Source organism: Anolis sagrei, chromosome 6 (assembly GCF_037176765.1).
Source record: "Anolis sagrei isolate rAnoSag1 chromosome 6, rAnoSag1.mat, whole genome shotgun sequence".
Taxonomy (NCBI): domain Eukaryota; kingdom Metazoa; phylum Chordata; class Lepidosauria; order Squamata; family Dactyloidae; genus Anolis; species Anolis sagrei.
The window spans coordinates 86079246-86102903 of NC_090026.1; the positions used below are offsets into that span (position 1 = coordinate 86079246).

General features: G+C 39.8%; 1 protein-coding gene across 2 annotated transcripts in view; it reads right to left on the bottom strand.

Annotated features, from left to right (window-relative positions):
- LOC132778698 (ubiquitin-conjugating enzyme E2 E2) overlaps nucleotides 1–15623 on the bottom strand; it is a 142511-nt gene extending 126888 nt beyond the window's left edge. Inside the window, exons 1-2 of one of the 2 annotated variants that reach the window (XM_060781935.2) lie at nucleotides 15170–15623; nucleotides 1616–1799 (exon numbers count right to left, since the gene is read on the bottom strand). In XM_060781935.2, coding sequence (XP_060637918.1) covers nucleotides 1616–1791 — 176 coding nt within the window. In that variant the 5' untranslated portion in view covers nucleotides 1792–1799; nucleotides 15170–15623. The remainder of the gene's footprint in view (nucleotides 1–1615; nucleotides 1800–15169) is intronic. The other variant, XM_060781934.2, reaches the window with a different exon arrangement.
- Nucleotides 15624–23658: the final 8035 nt, after the last annotated feature.

Genomic DNA, 23658 nt, shown 5'->3' on the forward strand with positions numbered 1-23658 from the left:
GGACATTTAATCAACTACCAAGCTTGCAAACTTTGTATTTTGTCCACCTATTTGTTAAAAAATGCAACGCAACTGTTCGGTCTGCTCCTGACACGATAAATAAATATCACCTTAATATACAGCCCATTGCCTCAGACCTTAAAAACCTCAGTCTTTAAATGGCTCCCCTATAGGATTTCAACCATACAGGAACATGAAAAACAGCAAAAGGTTCTTTAAAAAATCACTCAACATACAGCAGATATGGTTTGGCAGAATGACCAACCTGTCCAGCTTTCTGAAGTCCCTAGATAACTGAAATTCTTTGCTGAGATATTACTCCAATTAAGCCGATTGACTACATTAGGTTCTATCCATCATCACGGTAAATGCTCACCCAAACCAGCAACTATTCCAGCTGTGAATTGATTGAATCTGTCTCATCTTATCTGACCAAGATTTTTTTAGACTAGATGAGATTTATTTCACCTGTATCTGTCCGATACAGCTTCCTTCTTCCTTTGGAGATTTCAAGTCCTTGCCAAAATGATACAATCAGCAACTAGAACTGAAAAAACTGCTGGGTTACCCTCACATTTATTGTTTATTCATTGGTTTAGAGCACTTATGCTGAACCTTTCAGCCAAGAGAATATATCAGAGCAGTATATTTGGTCATGCTGGTATTGCCATTAAGAGGGAAAATAATTCAAGAACATGGTGGAGTAATAATGCAAGAAATTATAATGAATTACTAAGTGTACTAACTGTACAGACACATACGTGTCTGTATAGTTAGTACACTTAGTAATTCATTATAATAGTGGTGACTCCATATATATAGTTGGTCTGGATTTTGTATAAGAAAAATATATAGCATTATGCTCAAGAAAGGTTTTTAAAAATCCATGACTGGTTTGATTTTCCTAGAAATAGAATTTGAATGTTTATATTCAGACGTAGGCTGCCATGTGCTTGGGGGAAAACTATTAATGCAAGCTCCATCTGTGCAGACTAAGCGCACCAATCATTATCTTGAAGTGACTGATGCAACAGCCTAAGATCTTTTAAGTAGTTGTTCTCCAAATCTACCTTTTCTCTTGGGGGTGAGAAAGCCAAAAGTACTAAGGAAGTCTGCTGTTTAACACTATGAAATGAAAATGCATTTTCAGTCACTCTGACATTTTACCTAACCAGCTGGGGAAAAGAAAACACCATATTTTACAGCAATAGGCATTACTGTAGTCTTCTATCATGCTGAATTACTGAAGTCTCTGAAATGTTTATGGCTAATTAACTGTAAGTTACACTGACAAGTCTGAACATCAGTCTCTCTCTCTCTCTCTCTCTCTCTCTCTCTCTCTCTCTCTCATGAGCATGCACACATACAGGCTACAAAAAACAATCTCAGTTTTAAATGCAATAAATAAAGTCGACTATTTATTACACAAGGTACTACTACAGCTATATAAAAGTGGGTGCCAGCCAGTCAACCATACTATTACTACTATGATCGTGCTAATGAAACATGCCAAAGTTGAATACAGATACATTAAGGATACTTGGAAGCCAAACTGATGACTAATGATCACAGCTATTAAACTGAAAAAGACTGAAAAGGAATGCACAAGAAGTACCTTTTTGCACTAGTTGAAAGTTTAGCAGCTGTTTTGCTAGAGATTTTGCCTTCCTTCTTCTTGGGTTGAACCTGTTCTCTTTCTTGATCTTGCTGTACACCTTCTCGCTGATCTCCATCAGAGCTGCCTCCGCTAGTGCTTGGGCTGTCATCAACTCTTTGCCCTTCAGTGGACATCTTAAATTCTAAACAGAAATGAACAAATATAAAAATTGATTCCAATGTTGGCATGTTATTAAGAGTTTATACCTCTTAACTACTGAATTTTAACATGCTGAATTATAACAACACATTATCAAAATGTGATCAAGATAATGCTTTAAACATACTTTGTAGTATGAATTCCTAGTGGACATGTTTCCTTAATACTTTTTTAGGTACACAACTATTTTTTGAAGTCTCAGTATATTACTAAGCTGCAAATATATCCTCAAGTATTAAGGTCTTTATTAGCATACATCTGAGCAACTCACTAATTGTTATTCATTTATATTCATTCCTATTTCCTTGAGAATCAGAACAAAATATTAGTAGTCAAATATTAATAGTCACTTTTATTTGGATTTCAATACCTTTAAATATAAAATGTGTATATAATGTGCACTGAAGCAGTGGAGAAAAGATTCCAATAATGATAAATAAAACAAAATTAATTCAAGAGTCTCAAATATTGATCCTATGCATGTTAATTTGACATCAAAAATCACTCCAGGTACAAAGAATCCCAGGATTTCATTGATTCCATGGCAAACATGTACCGGTCTCACTTAGTATCAGGGCAGACTATTTTAATCGGTCCTCCATTCCTGCAGAGAAGTCCCAGCAAATCTCAACTCTATGCCAACCGAGATTTTTCAGACTCTACACATCACCAAAATCCTTACCAGCACAAACCAGAAAAAGGGTGTAGCTTTTCCAGCCTTTGAGCCCCTTCCCCTTAGCCTCTCAGCTGGGAGACTAAAGAGAACAGCTTGGGATAGGAAGGAACAAAATCAGTAGACTTTGGACTGTGTATAGTTTCTTGAAGAAAGTAGAATATTCTATAAATTCATAAAGGTGCTCAGTTATTAGAGATTTGTCTTGAGGCTCCTTAGACTAGACTTTTTCTTTTTAAGGTATTGTACAATAAGCACAAACAATTAAAGTATCCATTATGTAAGAATTTCTGGAGCAACTGAAGATGTATAATTATGAAAGCTAACATACTTCTCATGTTCCTTGTGAAAGGTTGTATGAACAGGATCTAAAGCAGTAGTTCTCTTCTAACCTGTATAATTTAATTGAACATCCAAGTGTGACCAGGACTAGCTTTCAATAAACTACCTCTATCTAGAATTTTGTATCACCTGTCACCCCACAATGGTCCCTGAAATGATGAACAAATAAAAGCAAAACAATCAACGGATACAATAATCCAGTAATACTTTGGTCTGTAAGGAAAAGGGGGGGGGGAGTGGGTTGGAAAAAAGAACTTCTTTGGACGCAAGTCCCAAAATCTCCCAATCAGCAGGTGGCAAAATAGCTCATTTGAAATGGTCTTTTTTTAAAAAATGAGAGAGAATTGCTTTGAAAGTTTTGTTTAGAGGCATCTGCAAGTCCCAGAATCCCCACCATCACCGCTACTCAGCTATTTTATGTAGCCGTTTGTGACTGTGGTTTGTGGTATATTGGAAAAACAACCAGACCTTTGAGAATTAGAATGTCTGAACATAAATCCAGAATAAAATGTTTATCTACTGAGTCTCTCCTATATTCACACTTTACACAATACATACATTCACCCAACTCCTTTAAATTTTGTGCTCTGGAATGCATCATTCCAAAACCCCATATGGACTTAGAAAAACTACTATCCCAAAGGGAAATGTATTGGACCTTTAAGTTGAAAACCTTTTCCCCTCAGGGACTTAATGAGTCACTTAATTTTAGCTGTTTCCTTTAAGTTTCCAATTACCCTTTATAAACCTGTGGATGAACCTACAGAAGTACTCGCAGTGTGAATATACTACTAGCAGAGTCATTTGTTGTAAATGCTATCTGGCATGATGTGAGTATATATGTTTGTTGTATGGATTATTTTTACTTCTGTAATTTTGCTGGAGAATACTTGTTACTCTATGTTATGTTATGTTATATCCTGTTATAGATAAGAGTCTAGAGTTGCTGATTACTTCAACTCCTGAAGAAGGGGATCTCTTTCCCCGAAACAGGGTACAAAAATACCCGGGCACCCCTGTTGAATACCATTTGGACTTCTCCTACAGAGACTTATTTTGAGAAGCAGTGCTCCATGTTCACTGGACTTGATTTGGATTTATTCCATGAAGATTTTTGAGAGTGGTGCTCCATCTTCATTATTGACTTCAGTATACATTATAGCCTCATGACTCTATGTTTACTTTGTGTATGATTTGTCTCAGTGTATGTATCCCCGAAGCCTATATACAGTGGTACCCCTGTTCAGACCTGGAACTGTTACATTTGAGAGCGGTTGCTCCTTTTGATTTTGTTTTGGGCCACTGAATTGAGCTATGTACTCGGGATTCTGTTAAATAGCATACTATATGCTCTTTTGACATTATATTTTGACATTACACATAGATTGTTTTGTGTTTTTGCCGTTTGAAAAATGTCAATTTTTACATTGCAAGTGCCAGAACTTGCCTAGGAAAAAGGATAGAAATACGATAAAAAAATAACTCAACTTCTGAAATAGAGCCACCACTCGTTCCTTCATAGCAAGTCAATACTAACTATTACAAATACTTTAAGGTGTTTTATTATTTCAATGTTATCATGTACAATGCCCCTATTAAAGCAGCTCCACTGGCTGCTGATAAGTTTCTGATCCCAATTCAAGGTGCAGGTTATGACCTACAAAGCCTTAAACGGTCGGGCCCTGCCTATCTTCATGATCACATCTCCCCCTATGACCCAGTGTGGGCTCCAAGATCTGCCGAAGAGGCCCTCCTCTCGCTTCCACCACAGTCACAAGCACAGTTGGTGGTGAAGAGAGAGTGGGCCCTCTCGGTGGTGGCTCCTAATTTTGGAACTCCCTTCCCAAGGAGATTAGGTAGGTTCCCACACTGTCGTCCTTCTGTAGGGACTTGAAAACCTGGATGTCCAACAAGTTTTCGAGAATGAATAGTCACTAGGCCCAGTTCCCAGGTAATCAGATAGTACTCTGTCCTGCACTTCATCCACTTCCCCGGCCCTATGGTTTGCTATTTGCACTATCCCATGTCCAATCCTTTTATAGTTGGCCCACATCCATTTGGTAACCCTGGCCATTGGTTTTGTTTATTTATTTATTTATTTATTTACTTTGCTTATATACCGCTGTATCTCAAGCCCGAAGGCGACTCACGGCGGTTCACAAACAGTAAAAACAGTAGAAACAGCAGTGGTTCCATACAACATATAACAATTGACTTAACACATTATCCATAAATTACCAATAAGCAATTACAATGCACAATTATTACAAAAAACAACCGTACCCAATCTTGTTGAATCTCTACAGAAGAAGCTACAATGAAATGGGTTTTTAATATTTTTATCTTTAATGTTTTTGAGCAGAATCTTTTTGTATTTATGATGTTTTATTTTGTCTATGAAGTTTAATAAGATTGTGTTATATTGCCCAATGTGTTTATTTTTATGTATTTGTATGTATGGTTTCTTTCTGGTAATTGAATGTTCCTTTGGGGAGATAGGATGGCATACAAATAAAGTTCATTTATTTTATTATTATCACAGCTATACTTTGAGTTAAGAGTTTAATTCATTCTGTGTCTGAGCTCTTAAATCAAAATGTTCTTATCTCAAGGCAAATTTCCCATTGAAATGCAATTAATCCATTCCAGCCCCTCAACGCTCCATTTTTGTTATGTGTTTTTAAATAAGAAAATGTACTTGATAAATAAAAATAATGTATAAATGCATAGTCACATGGAACAATAAAAAAGGAAGAATCTACTTTATGATTATTTTATTCATTTTTATCCTGCTTTTCCGCCATGGCTGGAATTCAAAGCTGTATACAAAGATTTTTAAAAACACAAATACATATACATAAATACATAAAATACATATTCAACTAAAACGTCAAAGGCAAACTAAAGGAAATAACCCAATCTGACTACAAAGCTAACATTTAGTGAGTGATGTTATGTTTACCACCTGTAATTGATGAGTTTCCTGCAATAACTGTATTTGATAATTATATATATATGTTCATTTATGTGTTATTGTAATTGTGGGTTTTATAGGTTATTGTTATGAATGCTTGTTCTATATTGTTTTAAAAAATGTTGTGAGCTGCTTTGGGTCTCGTTTAGGGAGAAAAAGGGATATAAAGGTTTATTGTGATTATTATTATTATACCATATACAACAAATTAAATACTTACAACAAATACCACTAAAAATTCCATAACACCAGGCCACTGAGGTTATTCATAAAAGAGATTATAAAAGCTCTTAGAAACTCCATTTTCGTAAGGCCATGTGGCAGATGCCAGGGCCAATAGATCATTCAGAGATAAATATTACCAGCAACTATCTGGCAGTATTTATTTATTTATTTATTTACTTCATTTATATACCGCTTTTCTCAGCCCTTGGGCAACTCAAAGCGGTACTGATTATCATTCATCTGGGGAGGCCTGGCTCCACAAAAAAGTCTTTATTTGTGATTGAAAGTCCAGTAAGGAGGAGGCTGATCATACTTCTCTAGGAAGGGAGTTCCAGAGCCATGGGGCCACTGCTGAAAAGGTCTTCTCTGTCGTTCCCTCCAACCATGCTTGTGTTGGTGGTGGAACCAAGAGAAGGGCCTCTTCTGATCATCTCAGGGCTTGAATGGGCTGGGCCCGGACTTTATAGGCTAAGGCCAGCACTTTGAATTGCACCCGGAAACAAACTGGAAGCCAGTATAGCTGCTTCAGGAGTGGAGTAGTTCTTTCTTTATATCCTGCCCACGTAAGAAGTCTAACAGTTGACCTTTGGACCAGTTGGAAGTTTCCAAATGCTCTTCTGGGGCAGCCCCATGTACAGCATGTTACAGTAGTCTAACCTGGATGTGACTAAGGCATGTACTACTATGGCCCGATTGGGCTATTCAAGTTATGGATGCACCTGGCGCACTAGCTTTAGCTGTGCGAAGGCCCTCCCAGCCACTGCCGACACCTGGGCCTCCAGGGTCAGCGCTGAGTCCTGGAAGACCCCCGAGGCTGCGAACCTGCGCCTTCAGAGGGAGTGTGACCCCATCCAGCACAGGTTGCAGTCCAATACCCCGATCAGCCCTGCAACTGACCAGTAATACCTCTGTCTTGTCTGGATTCAATTTCAATTTGTTCATCCTCATCTAGCCCATCATAGCCGACAAGCACAGGTTCAGGGTCAGAATGGCATCCTTGGCATCAGGTGAAAATGACTAATAGTAACTTTAAAATGGTAGAAGCACAAAGTCGTGGCAAGGAAGCACGAAAGGAAGAGGCAGAAGCATCATTTTCATCATATTGTACTCATTCCAGCCTCCCTCTCTTGCTCTCTCTCTCTCTTCAGGAAGCCAAACACACCAGGAATAAAAACCAGACAAAATAAACATGTCAATAAACATGTCAAAATAAACACAAAGTTCCTCAAAACAGACAGCAATCTACCAAAGTGGACAAGAGCAAAGCAGAAAGCAATCTCCCAAAGCAGACATGAGCCCTAAAGCTCTGTACTCTGGCGCTAGCGCTCCCTCTGGCGCTAGTGCTCCCTCTGACTCAAAATGCTTTTAAGTTGTGCCACTCTTAAGTAGAGGATCTACTGTATATGAATAGCTGTGGTATTTGTGTGTGTTTTAACTATTAACTATACTGGGGATTCTGATGAATTAAGAGAAGTACAGGAAATCAAACAATCAAGTAAACAAATAATGTAAAAGATGATAATCCTGCTCCTCTGGGCAGGTTCCTTAACTGTAACCCACTAATACCATAGCTGTCATCACTATCTTCAGGGTAAGCATAGTTCAAGGCACCAGTGGGATTTCCAGATCATGAAATGGGTGATTACAACTAGGTTGTTTTATCAGATTGCTGCCTCTAAGGACCAAATGGTCCAATTAAGGCCTAGCTACTATAGTTGTTCTTCCCTGAAATGACATGGGATATGTTCAAGTTACCCTAGAATTTGCGCTGAATAGCCTAAACAGATAGAGAATGTAGAACACTAGGATAAAAATGATGAAAAGTTGGGGACAGAGGTCAAACAAAACTTTCAACCATTTGCTTAAGAATAATAAACAGTAGTAATGTTTTTTAACTCAAAATATTTAAGGGCTTACAAAGGATAAATCTGAGTAATTGTTTTTTTCTCAAAATAAAGAGACAGGGAAATGTTAAGTCAACAGGTAAAAAACTGGATCCACTACAATATATTATTATATATTATTTTCCAACATATATCATTGGACCATTTATGGAAGAAAACATTAAATTATTCCATCCTACATGAGAGTAAATAAATGCCTTTTAAGGAAATGTGTGGGTCAAGTATAGATTTTTTCCTTCTGAATTTTTGTTTCCTCATATAAAATATATAGACAGATTTGATCAACCATTCTTCAATCAGGTGGCAAGCCAATGGCAGGGAGTTTTCTGTTCCCACTTGGCCATTCATTTTTGTAAACTATTGATAAATAACATAATTTGAAATATAGTTTAATTTATATTCTAACTCTTTGCAAAAATAAATAAATAATAGAGGCATACAAAGTTGCCGAAGAGATGAACGAGACCAAAGTATACACATATTTTTCTTCTAATGATAAGGCACTTCAACGTAACACTTAAGAAAATCTCAAGCACATGTTTGCACTTTATTGTTGCAACTATAATCATCACTACTTTCATAAATAACTATATTTTGTTTTAGACGCTCAGATTAATTTAATCAGATAAATAGGAAAGGACAGATCTGCAAAAGATACCATTATTTTGTCAGATCATGACAATACATACATGTTTAAATCTGCTATTTGGTGTCTATTTCTTCATACCTGTCCCCAAATACACACACAAACACAGAGGATTCTGTTCTACACCCAATAAGCAGTAAACTAACATTCAAGTCACTTTTTATTTGAAGAAGCTGACAACAAAATATAACTGGAACAAAAACATCTTTACCCTGTGAAGTTCAACCTTTTCTATGCCAAGAGAGAATAAATAAAACAACAAACAAACTTAAAATCAACAGAGGAGTGTGAGACTGTAGCAAAATGTTTTATTGCAGTTATTAATACCACACACAATCAAGTCGCCTCAAGGTTATGTCATGGTGCAATGAATGTGTGTGTGTTTTTAAGGGACACTGCCTAAATCCGTTTTCTATTAAATTATTCCACATCTGAAAAAGGCTTTTATGTGTCTGCTAAAAGAAAAAGATGGGACCACAGAAGGGTCAAAGAGGTTAAAGTCTTTCCAAGAACACAATATAATGAAGCAGAATGTGGCCGCAAAACTATATGGGCTCTCTACAACTTTTAAATACAAATACACAGAACCACTTCACAACCTCACATTTTTCCTTCTCTGCCCTTCCACTACTTCTAAAAGAATACACAAAACTCTAGTAAAAAAACAACTAGAAAAGACAGAAATGTTTTATAAAGTAACTGTTAATCTCCTATAAACAAATATAAATTGAACTTTTTTCTGGATCTATGACGAGTAGCAGCAAGCACTTCCTGACTGTCAGAATTTAAAACAGAATTAAAGACCCATCACTTCCAGCAGGCTTACCCTGTCAGTTTTAAACTATGGGTTTAAAATGTATATATTGTTGATATGAATGATTTTGAAGTGTTTGAATCTTAGATCTATTCCTGATAATATATGTGTTTTAATGATCTTATGTTTTTATCTATGTATTTTAACTATGTTGTACCCCACTTCATGTCTTGAGAGACAGGTAAATTTTATGATCATCATCACCTTCATTAGAAACCAATCGTGGTGAAAGGATCGCGCCATTGGATTGGGGGTGGGGGGGTGGGATGCTGGTTTATAACCAACTAGGCCAGAGATTGTGATGGGGGTGGAGAAGAGAAGCAGATGTGCTGGACTGATGCAGACACAGCGTATATACAAGTCGCCTATTTTTCAATTTCCCCAGAGGGGTGGGAAGCCACATGTCACAGACATAATTATGCAGAACTGAAAATGGAAGGAGGCTAAAATGGTCACTTTTTAAAAATGTAACATTTTCTCAGGCACTTCCCTTGGAAAGGAAAAAACAAGAGAAACCGAGGCATTGAAAGGGATGAAGCTAGGAGAGAAAATGAAACCAGGGAGAAGTAGACAGTGAAAGGGTTAAGATTGGAAGTAAAATTGAAAGGAAGGCTTCAAGCAGATATGGGATGCATATTAAGAGCAGTCCAGAAGGAAACCAGGAACTGAAATTGAGGGGAAGTCAGAAATTCCCCAACATGAGATACTATTTCACAAAAGCCTATGGCCTATTCTCCCACATATCAAATTGATATGGGTTTTCAATAGGAGAAAAATGGGAAGTTGTCATATTCCCCAATTTCAGGACTCCAAGCAATCATAAGAGAGAGGAACTGGTATTATTTCTCAATAAAGAACTTATCTCACTGACTAGGGAAGTAAAAGTGGATTTACTGCACATGGACACATTGAAGGGATTACTGGCATGTAAAAGGACAAAGACAAAGAAGATAAATGCAAGCAGGACAGTGACAGCACCAAAACCTTTGGTATTTTCAGAGCAACTCTAGGTTGAGTGATTCCCCACTCTGTGTGCTACTGTAGTCACATATAGGCATTATTCTAAAAGAAATATGTTTCAACAATGAACTAGTAGGACAAACAACAGAAACAGGAAAAGTGGTAATAATACAACAGCTCAAGGGAATGGTGGTATGTTACAATGAAGAAGTTACAGGAAATCTGCTTGTTATTATGAAAAGATATATAAGGAGAGTAGCATGCAATGAACCTGTATGAATAACTCAGACATAATGGGGATTTTAGTGGTTTGGCTACTGGTAGTTTATCATCTGGGATTCTCTAAGGAAGTGAGAATCAAATGCTGATGAATTTCCACAAGATGAATTTCTCACATCAATATCACTTTTATGTGAACAGTTATGTGAGTCTAATATACACTTGTCAACCACAATAAATGAGTGGTCAATTTTCCCACATGGGATGGCATGAAAATCTTGTATGGGAGAACTGTTTTTGTCATGTGTTTGCACATATTGTCTCAGTTATATGAGACTTGTCATGTAATTCTGAGGAAATTATATTCATACAGAAAAACTGGTCAAATGAAAAGTAGTCCCAAGACTACAAAAATACTATATATTGCCATGTATTCGCAACTTTCCATTGAGTACTTATGCAGGGGAATGTGCTATTAGTCTAATAAAGGCTCTTTTCCTCCACTGAATGATGGAAATCTTGTAAGGGTGGGAAAACTACAGCCTCCAGATGTTGCTCTAGCACATCTCTAAGTAACTTGGCCAGTATAGCTAATAATAAAGAATTCCAAGAGACTGAGACCAACCCCATATGGAAAGTCACACTTCAGTATTTGCTATATTGAAAAGAATCAACATGAGACTCATGGTTCATCTACACCACATGCCTCAAACATGCCTGCAGGCCAAATCTAGCCCGTCCTCTCATTTTATGTAGCCCATGAGGCTTTCAATGCCAAGGCAACATAGTTACATTTATACAGTTTTACAATTACAAACAGCCCTTTGAAGGCAACCATAAGGATGATGTGGCCCTCGGTGAAAATGAGTTTGACACCCCTGATCAACATTGGAGAATTGATGCAATTGGACACTGTTTTAACTGCTATGGTCTAATGCTATGGAATCATGGGAGTTGTAGTTTTACAAGGACTTCAGCCTTCACTGCAAAAGAGTGCTGGTATCTCCTCAAACTGTAAATACCAAGATCCCACAGCATTGAGCCATGGCAATTAAAGTGGTGTCAAACAGCAGTGTACCATGCTACCTCAGATTCAGGGTTGAAGTGCTTCTGTTCAGAAAGTAATATATTCAGAAAGTAATATATTCAGTGAGGAGAACAACTGTGTATAAGAATAAAGTATTTCAGGTCATTTTAGGGAGCTGAGAAATAAATGGACTAAAGGCAACTATGTGGACAAAAAATGGTTTAGAACATTGCTTCTTAATCTGTCTGATGTGGGGACCAGCAATTTAAAACCCCAATGTACTAAGCCCAGTACCATATTTGTGCCCATTCAACAACTACTTTTTTTTTCTTTCCTGGAAGCCCTCCAGAGACCAGCAGCTGATGGCTCATGAACTGGCAGCAATCCACGGACACAGCTTTGAGCAGCACAGGTTTAAAGAATTAAGAACTTTGGGCATGAATAGTGAGTTTAGAAGTGGCCCTATTGCCTTGCATCTGTGACATTAACGACCTAGAATGGAAAGAGTCATATCTGAATAAATGGGACTATTGCAAAATTGGCTGCAATCCTATCCTTTGGAGAAAGGCAATAGCAGTAAGGGCTATGATCCTGTTGCAAAAACTATTTTAAAAGGGCATAGGAAGTTTTAGCAGCTCTCAGCAAACAGAGGAATTCCAGACAAGAATCAATCAGGGCCGGCTAACACCTCGCAACAAAAGATCCCACTAGGCAGCACTCAGCCAGCCTTTGAAGGTGCAAGCTGGCCAACTGCAACATTCACACTTGCCTCAAGCAGACAAGAGTTCTTTCTCCCACCCTGGAGATTCCACAGATATATAAACCTCACTTGCCTAGTTTCCAACAAACCTCACAACCTCTGCGGATGCCTGTCATAGATGTGGGTAAAATGTCAGGAGAGAATACTTCTGGAACACGGCCATACAGTCTGGCAAACTCACAACAGCAGGAAGTGGGAGAACCTCCAGAAAGGGAAATCCACTCCTAGAACAGTTATCTACTGAAGCTTTATCACCAATCCTTGTTTCCACATTTTTTAAATAAATCCAATTATTACAGGAACAAAAAGTGAGGTGGAATCTTCTGACCTGGATGACAGACAGCAAAACAAATACCATATGTATGTGTGTGCATGCCAGAGGTACACTTATAAAAGTACCTGTTCCAACTTACAAACAAATCCAACTTAAGAACCCATCTTGTGCGTAACTTGGGGACTGCCTGTATAGGGTTGCCTTTCCTGGACAAAGGAACCATTGTATTTCATAGAATCATAAAGTTGGAAGAGACCTCGTGGGCCATAAAGTCCAACCCCCTGCCAAGAAGCAGGAAAATTGTATTCAAAGCACCCCTGACAGATGGTCATCCAGCTTCTCCTTTAAAAACTCCAAAGAAGGAGCCTTTGCCCTGTGTTCAAAGCAAATACTAATGTGGGTAAAAATTACATACAATATATCTCACAATCTGAGGATGCCTGCCATGGATGTGGGCAAAACGTCAGGAAAGAATACTTCTGGAACATGGCCATACAGCCCAGAAAATTCACAGCAACCCAGTACACACACATTTTTTCATGGGAGCATCCCTAATTGCTGAGTACAGAAAGGAGGCAAAACGGGGTTCGTGACCACGGTTAGAATTAGTGTAATCTTGAAAGAATTTAGAAGGCAATTAATATTTAATACAGGTTGCCTTTCCCAGTCAAAGGAGCATTTTTATGTTCAAAGCAAATACTAATGTGGATAAAATGTACACACACACTTATGCATGTGCAGAAGGCCTGGGAGCGTCCCTAACTGCCAAGTACAGAAAGCGGGCAAAAGAGATTCAAGTTGGAATCAGTGTAATTTTTAAAGAATTGAATTTAGAAGGCAAAGAATATTTAATACGAGGTTACCTTTCCCGTGCAGAGAAGCATATCTATGTTCAGAGCAAATACTAATGTGGGTAAAAAGTACACACATGGGGTTGTTGTGAGTTTTCCAGGCTGTATGGCCATGTTCCAGAAGCATTCTCTCCTGATATTTCACCTGCATATATGGCAGGCATCCTCAGAGGTTGTGAGGTCTGAGTACACACACACTTTTGCCTATGCAGAAGGCCTGGGAGCATCCCTAACTGTCAAGGACAGAAAGCGGGCAAAATGGGGTTCAAGACCGCAGTGGGTTGGAATCAGTGTAATCTTGAAATAATTGAGTTTAGAAGGCAAGGAATATTCAATACAGGATTGCCTTTCCCAGACAGAGGAGCATTTCTATATTCAAAGCAAATATTAATGTGTGGAAAAAGTGCACACACACTTTTGCCTATGCAGAAGGCCTGGGAGCATCCCTAACTGTACAGAAAGGGGGCAAAATGGGGTTCGTGACCGAGGTTGGAATCAGTGTAATCTTGACAAAATTTAGAAGGCAAGGAATATCTAATACGGGGTTGCCTTTCCCAGACAGAGGAGCATTTCTATGTTCAAAGCAAATAGTAATGTGGGTAAAAAGTGCACAAACACTTTTGCCTATGCAGAAGGCCTGGGAGCATCCCTAACTGTACAGAAAGGGGGCAAAATGGGGTTTAAGACAGCAGTGGGTTGGAATCAGTGTAATCTTGAAATAATTGAGTTTAGAAGGCAAGGAATATTCAATACAGGGTTGCCTCTCCCACACAGAGGAGCATTTCTATGTTCAAAGCAAATATTAATGTGGGTAAAAAGTGCACAAAATGGGGTTTGTGACCGAGGTTGGAATCAGTGTAATCTTGATAAAATTTAGAAGGCAAGGAATATTTAATACAGGGTTGCCTTTCCCAGAAAGAGGAACATTTCTATGTTTGGAGAAAATATTAATGTGGGTAAAAAGTACACACACACTTTTGCTTATGCAGAAGGCTTGGGAGCATCCCTAACTGTACAGAAAGGGGGCAAAATTGGGTTAGTGACTGAGGTTGGAATCAGTGTAATCTTGGCAAAATTTAGAAGGCAAGCAATATCTAATTCGGGGTTGCCTTTCCCAGACAGAGGAGAATTTCTATGTTCAAAGCAAATACTAATCTGGATTATTTTCAATATTAAACACACACACACACTTCAGTGTGTACAGAAGGCCTAGGAGTGCTGAGTATTGAAAGGGGGCCTTGAGGAGGGCAATTGGCGATTAGAGGCCATGTAGTCTGTAGGAATTGATGTCGTCTGTGGGAGAAATTGAATGGTTAAGACACAAAAAGGGGGGGGGGCTGAGGAAAGGGGGGGGCTGGAGACGAAGGAAGGGGGCTTAAGGGAACTATTCGGCCAGTCCTGCTAAACAGATGAATAGTGGAGAGGATTAACTAGAGACTGAGGGGCTTTAGGGTTGGTTTTCCTTGAAAGGACGCCCCCCAAGTGAAGGAGGATTTGGGGGGGGGGCATCATGAGGGGATTTTTACCTCGTGGGCAATAAAGCAGGATGAAGGGGAGGAGGGGTGAAGAGAGGGAGGGAGGGAGGGAGGGAGGAGGGGGCGGTCAGTCCTTCTGGCTGCGAGAGGCGGGGCTTTTGGGTTTCTAAAATAGGGGGATACTTTCATGAGGAAGGGGGGGTTATTACCTGTGGGGGAGGCAGAGAGGGAGAGAGAGGGAGGGAGGCGGGTGGGCGCTCTCCAGCTTCGTGTCAGTCCTTCAGGCGGCGAGGGCGGGGGAGGGGGCAGCTCCTCTCCGCGGCCGGTCACTGAGGCATGTGCGCCCACCCCCTCTTCCTCCCTCCCTCCCCCGCTCGACGACGGTGACTTCTTCTCCAGCTGCTGCTGCTTCTCCTTCCTCTCTCCCCCTTCTCCTCCTTCTTCTTCTCCTCTTCCACCGCCGCCTGAGGAAAAGTAAACCCGCCGCGCGGAGAGGCAGCGCGCTCCCGACTGGGCCAATTAAGCCAAGAGTTCGAGAGGCTGAGGAGAACGGCGAGGAGGGGGCGGCGGCGAGAGCGCGCCTGCGCGTGGCCCGTAGGGAAGCGAGGCCGCGTGCCGCCGCCAGGGAGGGAGGGAGGGAAGGAGGGGGGCGAGTTAAAAGGAGGAGGCTGAGTGAGGTGTGTGAGGAAAGGGAAAGGGGGCGGGGCCAGCGGAGGGAGGGGGCGGAGTCCGTATCTCGAGTTAGAAGGGAGGCGGGAGGGAGGGGGGAAAGGGGCGGGGCTAGCGCGGGGGCGGGGCCACGCTCGGAAGGACAGAGAAGGCGGGGCCGAGAGGGAAGAAAAGAGGACACTGGGTTGTTGTGGGTTTTTTCGGGCCATGTTCTAGAGGCATTCTCTCCTGACGTTTCGCCTGCATCTATGGCAAGCATCCTCAGAGGTAGTGAGGTCTGTTGGAACTAGGAAAATGGGTTTATATCTCTGTGGACAAAGAACTCTTGTTTGCTGGAGCTAGGTGTGAATGTTTCAACTGACCACCTTGATTAGCATTTGATGGCCGGACAGTGCCTGGAGCAGTCTTTTGTTGAGAGGTGATTAGATATCCCTGATTGTTTTCCCTCTGTTGTTTTGCTGTTGTAATTTTAGAGTTTTTTTAAAATACTGGTAGCCAGATTTTGTTCATTTTCATGGTTTCCTCCTTTCTGTTGAAATTGTCCACATGCTTGTGGATTTCAATGGCTTCTCTGTGTAGTCCGACATGGTGGTCTTTAGGAAGAGCTTGAAGACGTGGTTGTTCCAGTGTGCCTTCCCAGAGTAGGAAACTCCATGCATCATGTCCCAAATGCACTTTACTAGATTAATTGCATACCGCACCTATCTCCAAAAACCTATCCATTTCACTTGATCATGTCCAGCATATTTTAAATTTTTAATCATTACATTTGGCCCAGCCTTAGATTTTAACTGTGTTGTGGTGTTATTGTTTAATGTTTATTGCTATTGCTTAATGTTTATTGCTTTGCTCTATGAGTTTATTTATTGTTGTATTTGTTGTGCTACTGTTTTACTGTTGTATTTGGCCTCGGCCTCTTGTAAGCCGCACCGAGTCCTTCGGGAGATGTTAGCGGGGTATAAATAAAGGTTTATTATTATTATTAGAGTGGTCCAGCATTTCTGTGTTCTCAAATAATATGCTCTGTCCAGGTTGGTTCATTAGGTGCTCTGCTATGGCTGACTTCTCTGGTTGAAGTAGTCTGCAGTGCCTTTCATGTTCCTTGATTCGTGTTTGGGCAATGCTGCGTTTGGTGGTCCCTATGTAGAGTTGTCCACAGCTGCATGGTATACGGTAGACTCCTGCAGAAGTAAGAGGATCCCTCTTGTCCTTTGCTGAATGTAGCATTTGTTGGATTTTCTTGGTGGGTCTGTCGATAGTTTGTATGTTGTGTTTCCTCATCAGCTTCTCTTCCCTAAGAGGACACTGGCTCTCACTTGAGAGAGAGCTGCACTCAAGATGTGAGGGGTGTGGCGGCCCAAAGCCTGAGGAGGCTCTGACTGACTGACTGATAGACTGACAGACGCAAAAGGGGGCCTAATGGCAGGGAAGGTCGCCTGAGGTGGCCTTTTGACAGGGTCACCCCATATTAGGACAGGGGTCAGTTCCCTTCAGGTGAGGGGCCTTCTCTTCCACCTCAAAAGAGTATACTGTTTACTCAACTGCTTCGAAGTTCGAGGGGTCCAAACATCCTCTTTGTGGAGGAAGAATGGAGCCCGGAGAAAGATTGAGGGCAGAGCACGAGGGCCTTCAAAGTGCCAGCAGATTTGGGTTACCATTTTTGGAGTAAAATTATGTAAAGTGCACCTCAAGTGCCGCTAAGCCTGGCAAGGGCAAACTTGGGCCCTCCAGGTATTTTGGACTTTAACTCTCACAATTCCTAACAGCCTCAGGCCTTTTCCTTTTCACTCTCAGCCACTTAAGCTGACTTTTCCTTTCCTGAATAAAATGGGGATTTTTTTGGGGGGGGGGGGGTTAGACTGGGCCACTAAGAGTGTGCATAAGTATAAACAATGTTTCACACATTTGGACAATAATAACTTCCACTTTCCTTTTGAGTCCTGTCTGAGAAGTGGGGATTGTACCCAGCTGCATTATGTAGGCCTTGTCTTGGCTCTAGGCAGGCATATAGCTGGGGGGGGGGGGGGGTCATGGTGGTCCGCGAGAAGGCCTTACTGGTACATTATTTAAACTGTTATGTTATTCATATCATGATCTGATCACCATGCTCAATATATCCCATGTACATGGGGGTATTGGGGTAACGATACAAAAGGTTTGCTAGGGTAGACCCTTTCACTCAGACTCAGCCCTCCCCCCCCCACCCCGAATCAAACTCAGCTCTCCCCCCCCCCCCCCCCCCCCCCGCGAAACAAAATCCTGACTACGGGCCTGGCTCTAGGGTAAGCAAGCAAGCAAGCAAGCCCCAAACCTCCTTATACTGTAAAAGAGAGGGAAAGTGAGTGTGCTTGCTCTACTTCATCACCAACACAGTTTGATACAAGTATCTTAGACTCGCTCCTTATCTTTGAATGCCTCATAATGGAGTGGCAGATTAACAATTGGAGGAATTGGCAGCTATTTCTTGCAAATTTGATACACTGACCTCTTTTTGTCCTGATTGGAACAGCAACTGTTTTCTGTAGTTTGCTGTTTGAAGTGCAGAAAGTTATATTTCTTTGTGTCACAATGCATACCCCAGTCATCTAGCAAAATCCCATTTTTTATCAGGAAGCTAGTTGGTACCATATACTCTGATTCATTGGTGCTTAACTTGAGAAAGGGGGGTTGGAAGGAGAGGAGAAGCAGTATGAAATAAAAGATTAATTGGACAGAACAGAGACAGTATCTTCATATATACTTCTAATTTGCTCCGTCCTATCAATTGGTATGGATGTTTTATCTCCCGTCATGTGAAGATGTTCTCAGTAGTCTCCATTCTGATTAAACTGATAATATGATGGGAGTGGAGTGAAAAGGGAAGAAAAGATCATCATGGTTTAGACTGCATATGAAGAATTTTTGACTGGGAACAGGTAGAACTGGAAGTGAGACACTGGAGCTATTCTAAAAATGGTGTGCAAATGTGACAATCAAAAACAGATATGTTTTGCCTAGGGATTATCTGAAAATAAAGCATCATGTCTGAAACATCTGGGTTTTTACTTCCAAACTGCAATGAGCATGTGTTTTAGAAGCAAAGAACAAACATAAGCATCTGTCAGAATCTAGGGTTGAGATAAATATCTATTGAACAAAACCTGTGAGCATTAAATCTACGTTTAAAGAGTTGCATATTCTTTAAACTTCTCTCTGACCTTATGAAAGGTCACTGTGTCTTAAAGTCCACAGTAAGAGCAGATGATATATTTAGTTTCTTCCTTTAGGTTCTCCTAGAAAGCCTCAACTCTCACTTTTTGCCATTCTACTCAGATAAGGGTATAGCTCATTTTTTTGATTGGAGTTAAACTATAGTACTCGCATTAACCAGTGGATAAGTCGATCCATATTTTTGGGATGAATGTTGTTCTAAAATTTCTAGACTTATGCATAGGTATACACAGTATATCAGTAATTTTTTAAAAAGTATGTATAGCTTATTGAGGATCAAAAAAGATTTACTCAAAATTAGGAACAGGAAGCTTTCTATCTTATGTTATAAGATAAAATTCTAATAAAATTCTTCCATCATGACTCTCTTTCCTAAGTTGCATGGACTTCTAGATTAGGAAGAATGTTCAGCAGAATCCTGCACTATTTGACTCTGTAATTTCATCAGTATAATATTGTCAATAGTATTACAATGCCTTCAGGTCATTTCAAACTTACAGTGACACTAAGACAAACTTATAAAAAGGCAGAATTTGTTCAGAAGGGGTTTACCCTTGCCTTTCTCTGTAGTTGAAAGAGTGTACCCTGCTCGAAGTCACAGTGGTTTCCATGGCCAAATGGGGATTCAAACTCTGGTCTCCCAGTGTCCCGACACTCAAAGGACTGTAACATGCTGACTCTCATTATAACATACCTTCCAGTTTTTCCCATGTTAAAAACTTCTTCACAAACATCTGAATGTTGTCAAAAGGGTGTGGATATGTTATTACAACATAGCACTAATGGGGAGGAAGAACACAAAAACTACTACTTAAAGCAGAGAACCATCCCTTACCTGGAATTCCAAAATACCTCAATATCCAAAATTGTCTATGTGTGTGCCATACAGCAGTACCTTTAGTTTCTAATGGTTCAAAGTTGGTGTCATCCCTTTAGACTATGTGCATAGGTGTATATGCAATATAAGTGATTTTTTTTTTGTTTACGTTTGCGTCCCATCTCCAAATCTCCTGGTGGCGCAGTGGGTTAAACCCCAGTGCTGGCAGGACTGAAGACCGAGAGGTCACAGGTTCAAATCCGGGGAAAGGCAGATGAGCTCCCACTATCAGCTCCAGCTCCTCATGCGGGGACATGAGAGAAGCCTGCCACAAGCATGATAAAAACATCAAAATCATCCGGACGTTCCCTAAAACATCAAAATCATTTGAGCATCCCCTGGGCAACGTCCTTGCAGACAGCGAATTCTCTCATACCAGAAGCGACTTTCAGTTTCTCAAGTTGCTCCTGACACGATAAAAAAAATCTCCAAATTATTTCATTTTGTGTTTATGTGCAAATACACACTTTCCAAAATCTAAAACACTTCTGCTCTTAACATGTACTGAGTTTAAGAAAGCCTGAAAAAGAAACTCCAAATCAATACATATAATTGTGTGTGTTCATGCAGAATGTTCAACAATCAATGTCATGTAATACATTATTGTAAAATCAAAATATATTTATCAGACTTTACTGAAAATTACAGCATTCTCTGACATCTGTGGTCATTGCATGAACTCTGTGTTCACATGCATGCCCTCTGCCAATGCACATTATACATCAAGTCAAATCCCAACTAAAGAAATACAAGCTGTCCATCTTAATGGAAAGATTACTGCCTACACTTTAGGTAATAATCTTTCCATTAAGATAGACAGGTTTTATTTATTTAGTGTATTAAGTATTAAAATATTGGGTATGATAGCTTCACAACACTTACATTGTAAAACAAGAGGAAATGCATCAACCAGGACATAAGAAACTGAATAAAATATATACATGCTTCTTTTTCTATCTAGATCCAAGTTTAGACATAGTGACTATCATTTAAATAGATGTATATTATTGTCGCCTTTGAACCCTCTTTCTGCTATCCATTTTAACTATAGGTCAGTAAAGCCAAGACTCCTGTTCTAAATGCATATCATTCCATTTGCACTACAATTGTTTGTAGTGCAAAAGAAAGAAAGAACAATACAATATATTGTCGAAGGCTTTCATGGCTGGAATCACTCAGTTCTTGTGGGTTTTTTCGGGCTATATGGCCATGTCACAGACCTCACCTCTGAGGATGCTTGCCATAGATGCAGGCAAAACGTCAGGAGAAATGCCTCTAGAACATGGCCATATAGCCCGAAAAACCCCACAAGAACTGAACAATACAATATATCAAATCAAGAACAATTTTAATCAACACAAACTTAACAGTATTTCAGTGAAAGACCCCAGAGGCCATTCAGTCCAACCCCCATCTGCCATGCAGGAAAAGAACAATCAAAGCACCCCCAACAGATGACCATCCAGCCTTTGAAATAATAATAATAACCCCAATGGGACTCCATAGGCCACGTGCTTCCTAGGCAGTGGGGAGCAGGAGGACCTGCAGTGTGATTCACTGACTGTGCTTCACTGACCCCCTAAGGGCTTTGCAAAGCACACTTTGAGAACTGCTGAACTAGAGGAATGTCCTTTGAACAGTAGGATTAGCCCCTCACCATAAGGGGGCCATCAATATATACAGATTTGAATTTTGGAATTCTGTATAAGAGTTCTCAACCTGTATGGGGATACAAACTTGTTATAGAAGTGTAATTGTCAAACAATATTGCATGAATGCTAAATTGTTATATCACTATTTCCACTTCTGCATTTCAGAGGTACCCACTTAACACGTCTTAGAATCAATTTCTCCTCAGGGCACTTTATAGTAGTAAATCCAGGATAGAAAAAAATAATGTCTGCCATGCACATACTTCTCAATAAATCCACATCCGCACAAAAATGCTGTATACAGAATCTGGCATTTCAAATGCTGCAGGCAGCGAGATTCATTTTAAACTGTTAATAATATAGTAGGGCAACAACCATTTTCTAGCATGTCTTTAACTAAGTAGTGTTCCTGGTCTTAAAAACATTGTTGGACAGGTTGCTATTTTACAGAAAATAAAGTATTTAGAAGACAGAGCCTTCAGTTGACAATGGAGATGTGACAGTTGCTTTGCTGGTAATCCTTGATTTGAAAATAGTGAACACCTTGACCCACCCTTGAAGTATGTTCTTAACTTCCCTAAAAATTTCAAATGTTCTTCACTTTCTCTTGATTTAATTTTAGTCCTGAAAACTGCCACAAGATACTGATATGTTAAACCACTGAGCCGAAGTCTCTCATGCGTCTGAATTCATGGTTTCTATTCAGTTTACATGTAAATTGGCATTGCTGCAAGTAAAGTTGTGAGATAATAGTTTTGGATATATGATACCTTGCATTTTTTTTCTTTTGTAATTGGTATCTCATTTACATTGGGAAAATCCCCAAGAAAATATTAATTGATTTTTGTTTTCATGTCAGGAGCGACTTGAGAAACTGTAAGTTGCTTCTGGTGTGAGAGAATTGGCCATCTGCAAGGTCATTTCCCAGGGAATGCCCAGATGTTTTACCACTTTATGGGAGGCTTCTCTCATGTCCCCACTCTGACAGATGGGAACTCACCCCACTCCCCGGATTCAAACCGCTGACCTTTCGGTCAGCAATCCTGCCAGCACAAGGGTTTAACCCATTGCGTCACCAGGGGCTCATCATGGATTTCAATAATTTTCCAGGATAGAAAGAACTTGTGCATTTGATTTCATTATTTGTTTAAAGTACTGAACCACTTGATTATACTTCTTGACAACATAAATCAAAAGTGTTCATTATCAGAAAATGCAAAAGTAAGAAGAACATACAATGTCTCCGTATTTATCTTCCTCAGTTTTCTTTTGAAGCATCCTTGGTTGCATCTCCTCTCCTCTCTTTTATGGGAAGCATTTTCACCTAAGTACCATTTGAATGTAATCACCAATGTGGAGGGGGTGTTACTTTTAAATAACAATGTGAAATCAGCCATCTTAAGTGTTGTAGAAATATGCCACATCCTAAGTGATACAAAATATATTGCAGATGGAAAAATGAATAACTTGTCTCTGACTTCCACAAAGCTCTCAGAAAATAAATCATTGCTTAGTGTCAGGAATGAAAGCTTGTCTTTATGTGCTAGTTTAAAGAGATTATAGCCAAGTAAAATAATTGCAGAAGGTGATTCCAGGATAATTTGTCTTCAGATTAACAACTACTAAATTCCTAATTCAATATGGCACTTCAAAATTTTCCACCGTCTGAGCACAAGGAGAGCATAAAATCCTTAGACAAACACATGTTCTCATTTGTATTTATTTTCTTTTGACTTAAGCAATACATTCAAAGCTCCAGGTTAAAATACATTGCTTATATGTGTTTTGTCTTTCCGTAAAGTTTGTACTAGTGGCATATTAACCTATGATAACAATGTGCTTCAGAGAAAAGGAAGTAGTTTCACAAGAAATAAGACAGATTATGTGTGGTACTGGTAGAGAACCAAGGAGGGTTTTTTTTTTTAATAAAGGGTTACTGAGCATCTGTTGAATAAATCTTTTCGGTAACTAAATTAAAATGTGAAGGAATCTTGGCAGTACTTTGCAAACCATTATCACCTTGATCTAAAGTAACTACAGGTTAATACAGCCTGCATTGCAGATCAGAATCCTGGAGCTCTACAGATATTGTTGAAGCTGTAACTTTGACTATAATAGACTATAATGATTGTGGCTGCTTAGGGTTGCAGTTCAATATCTGGTTGTTTGTGGTTGTTTGTTTCCAAGTGAACTCTGCTTTATTGTGTGATCCCATGTGGTTCCCAAGGGAATTATGGGGCAAGGTACAAACACACTATAGGAAACTTACCCAGGCACAATCAGATCTGCA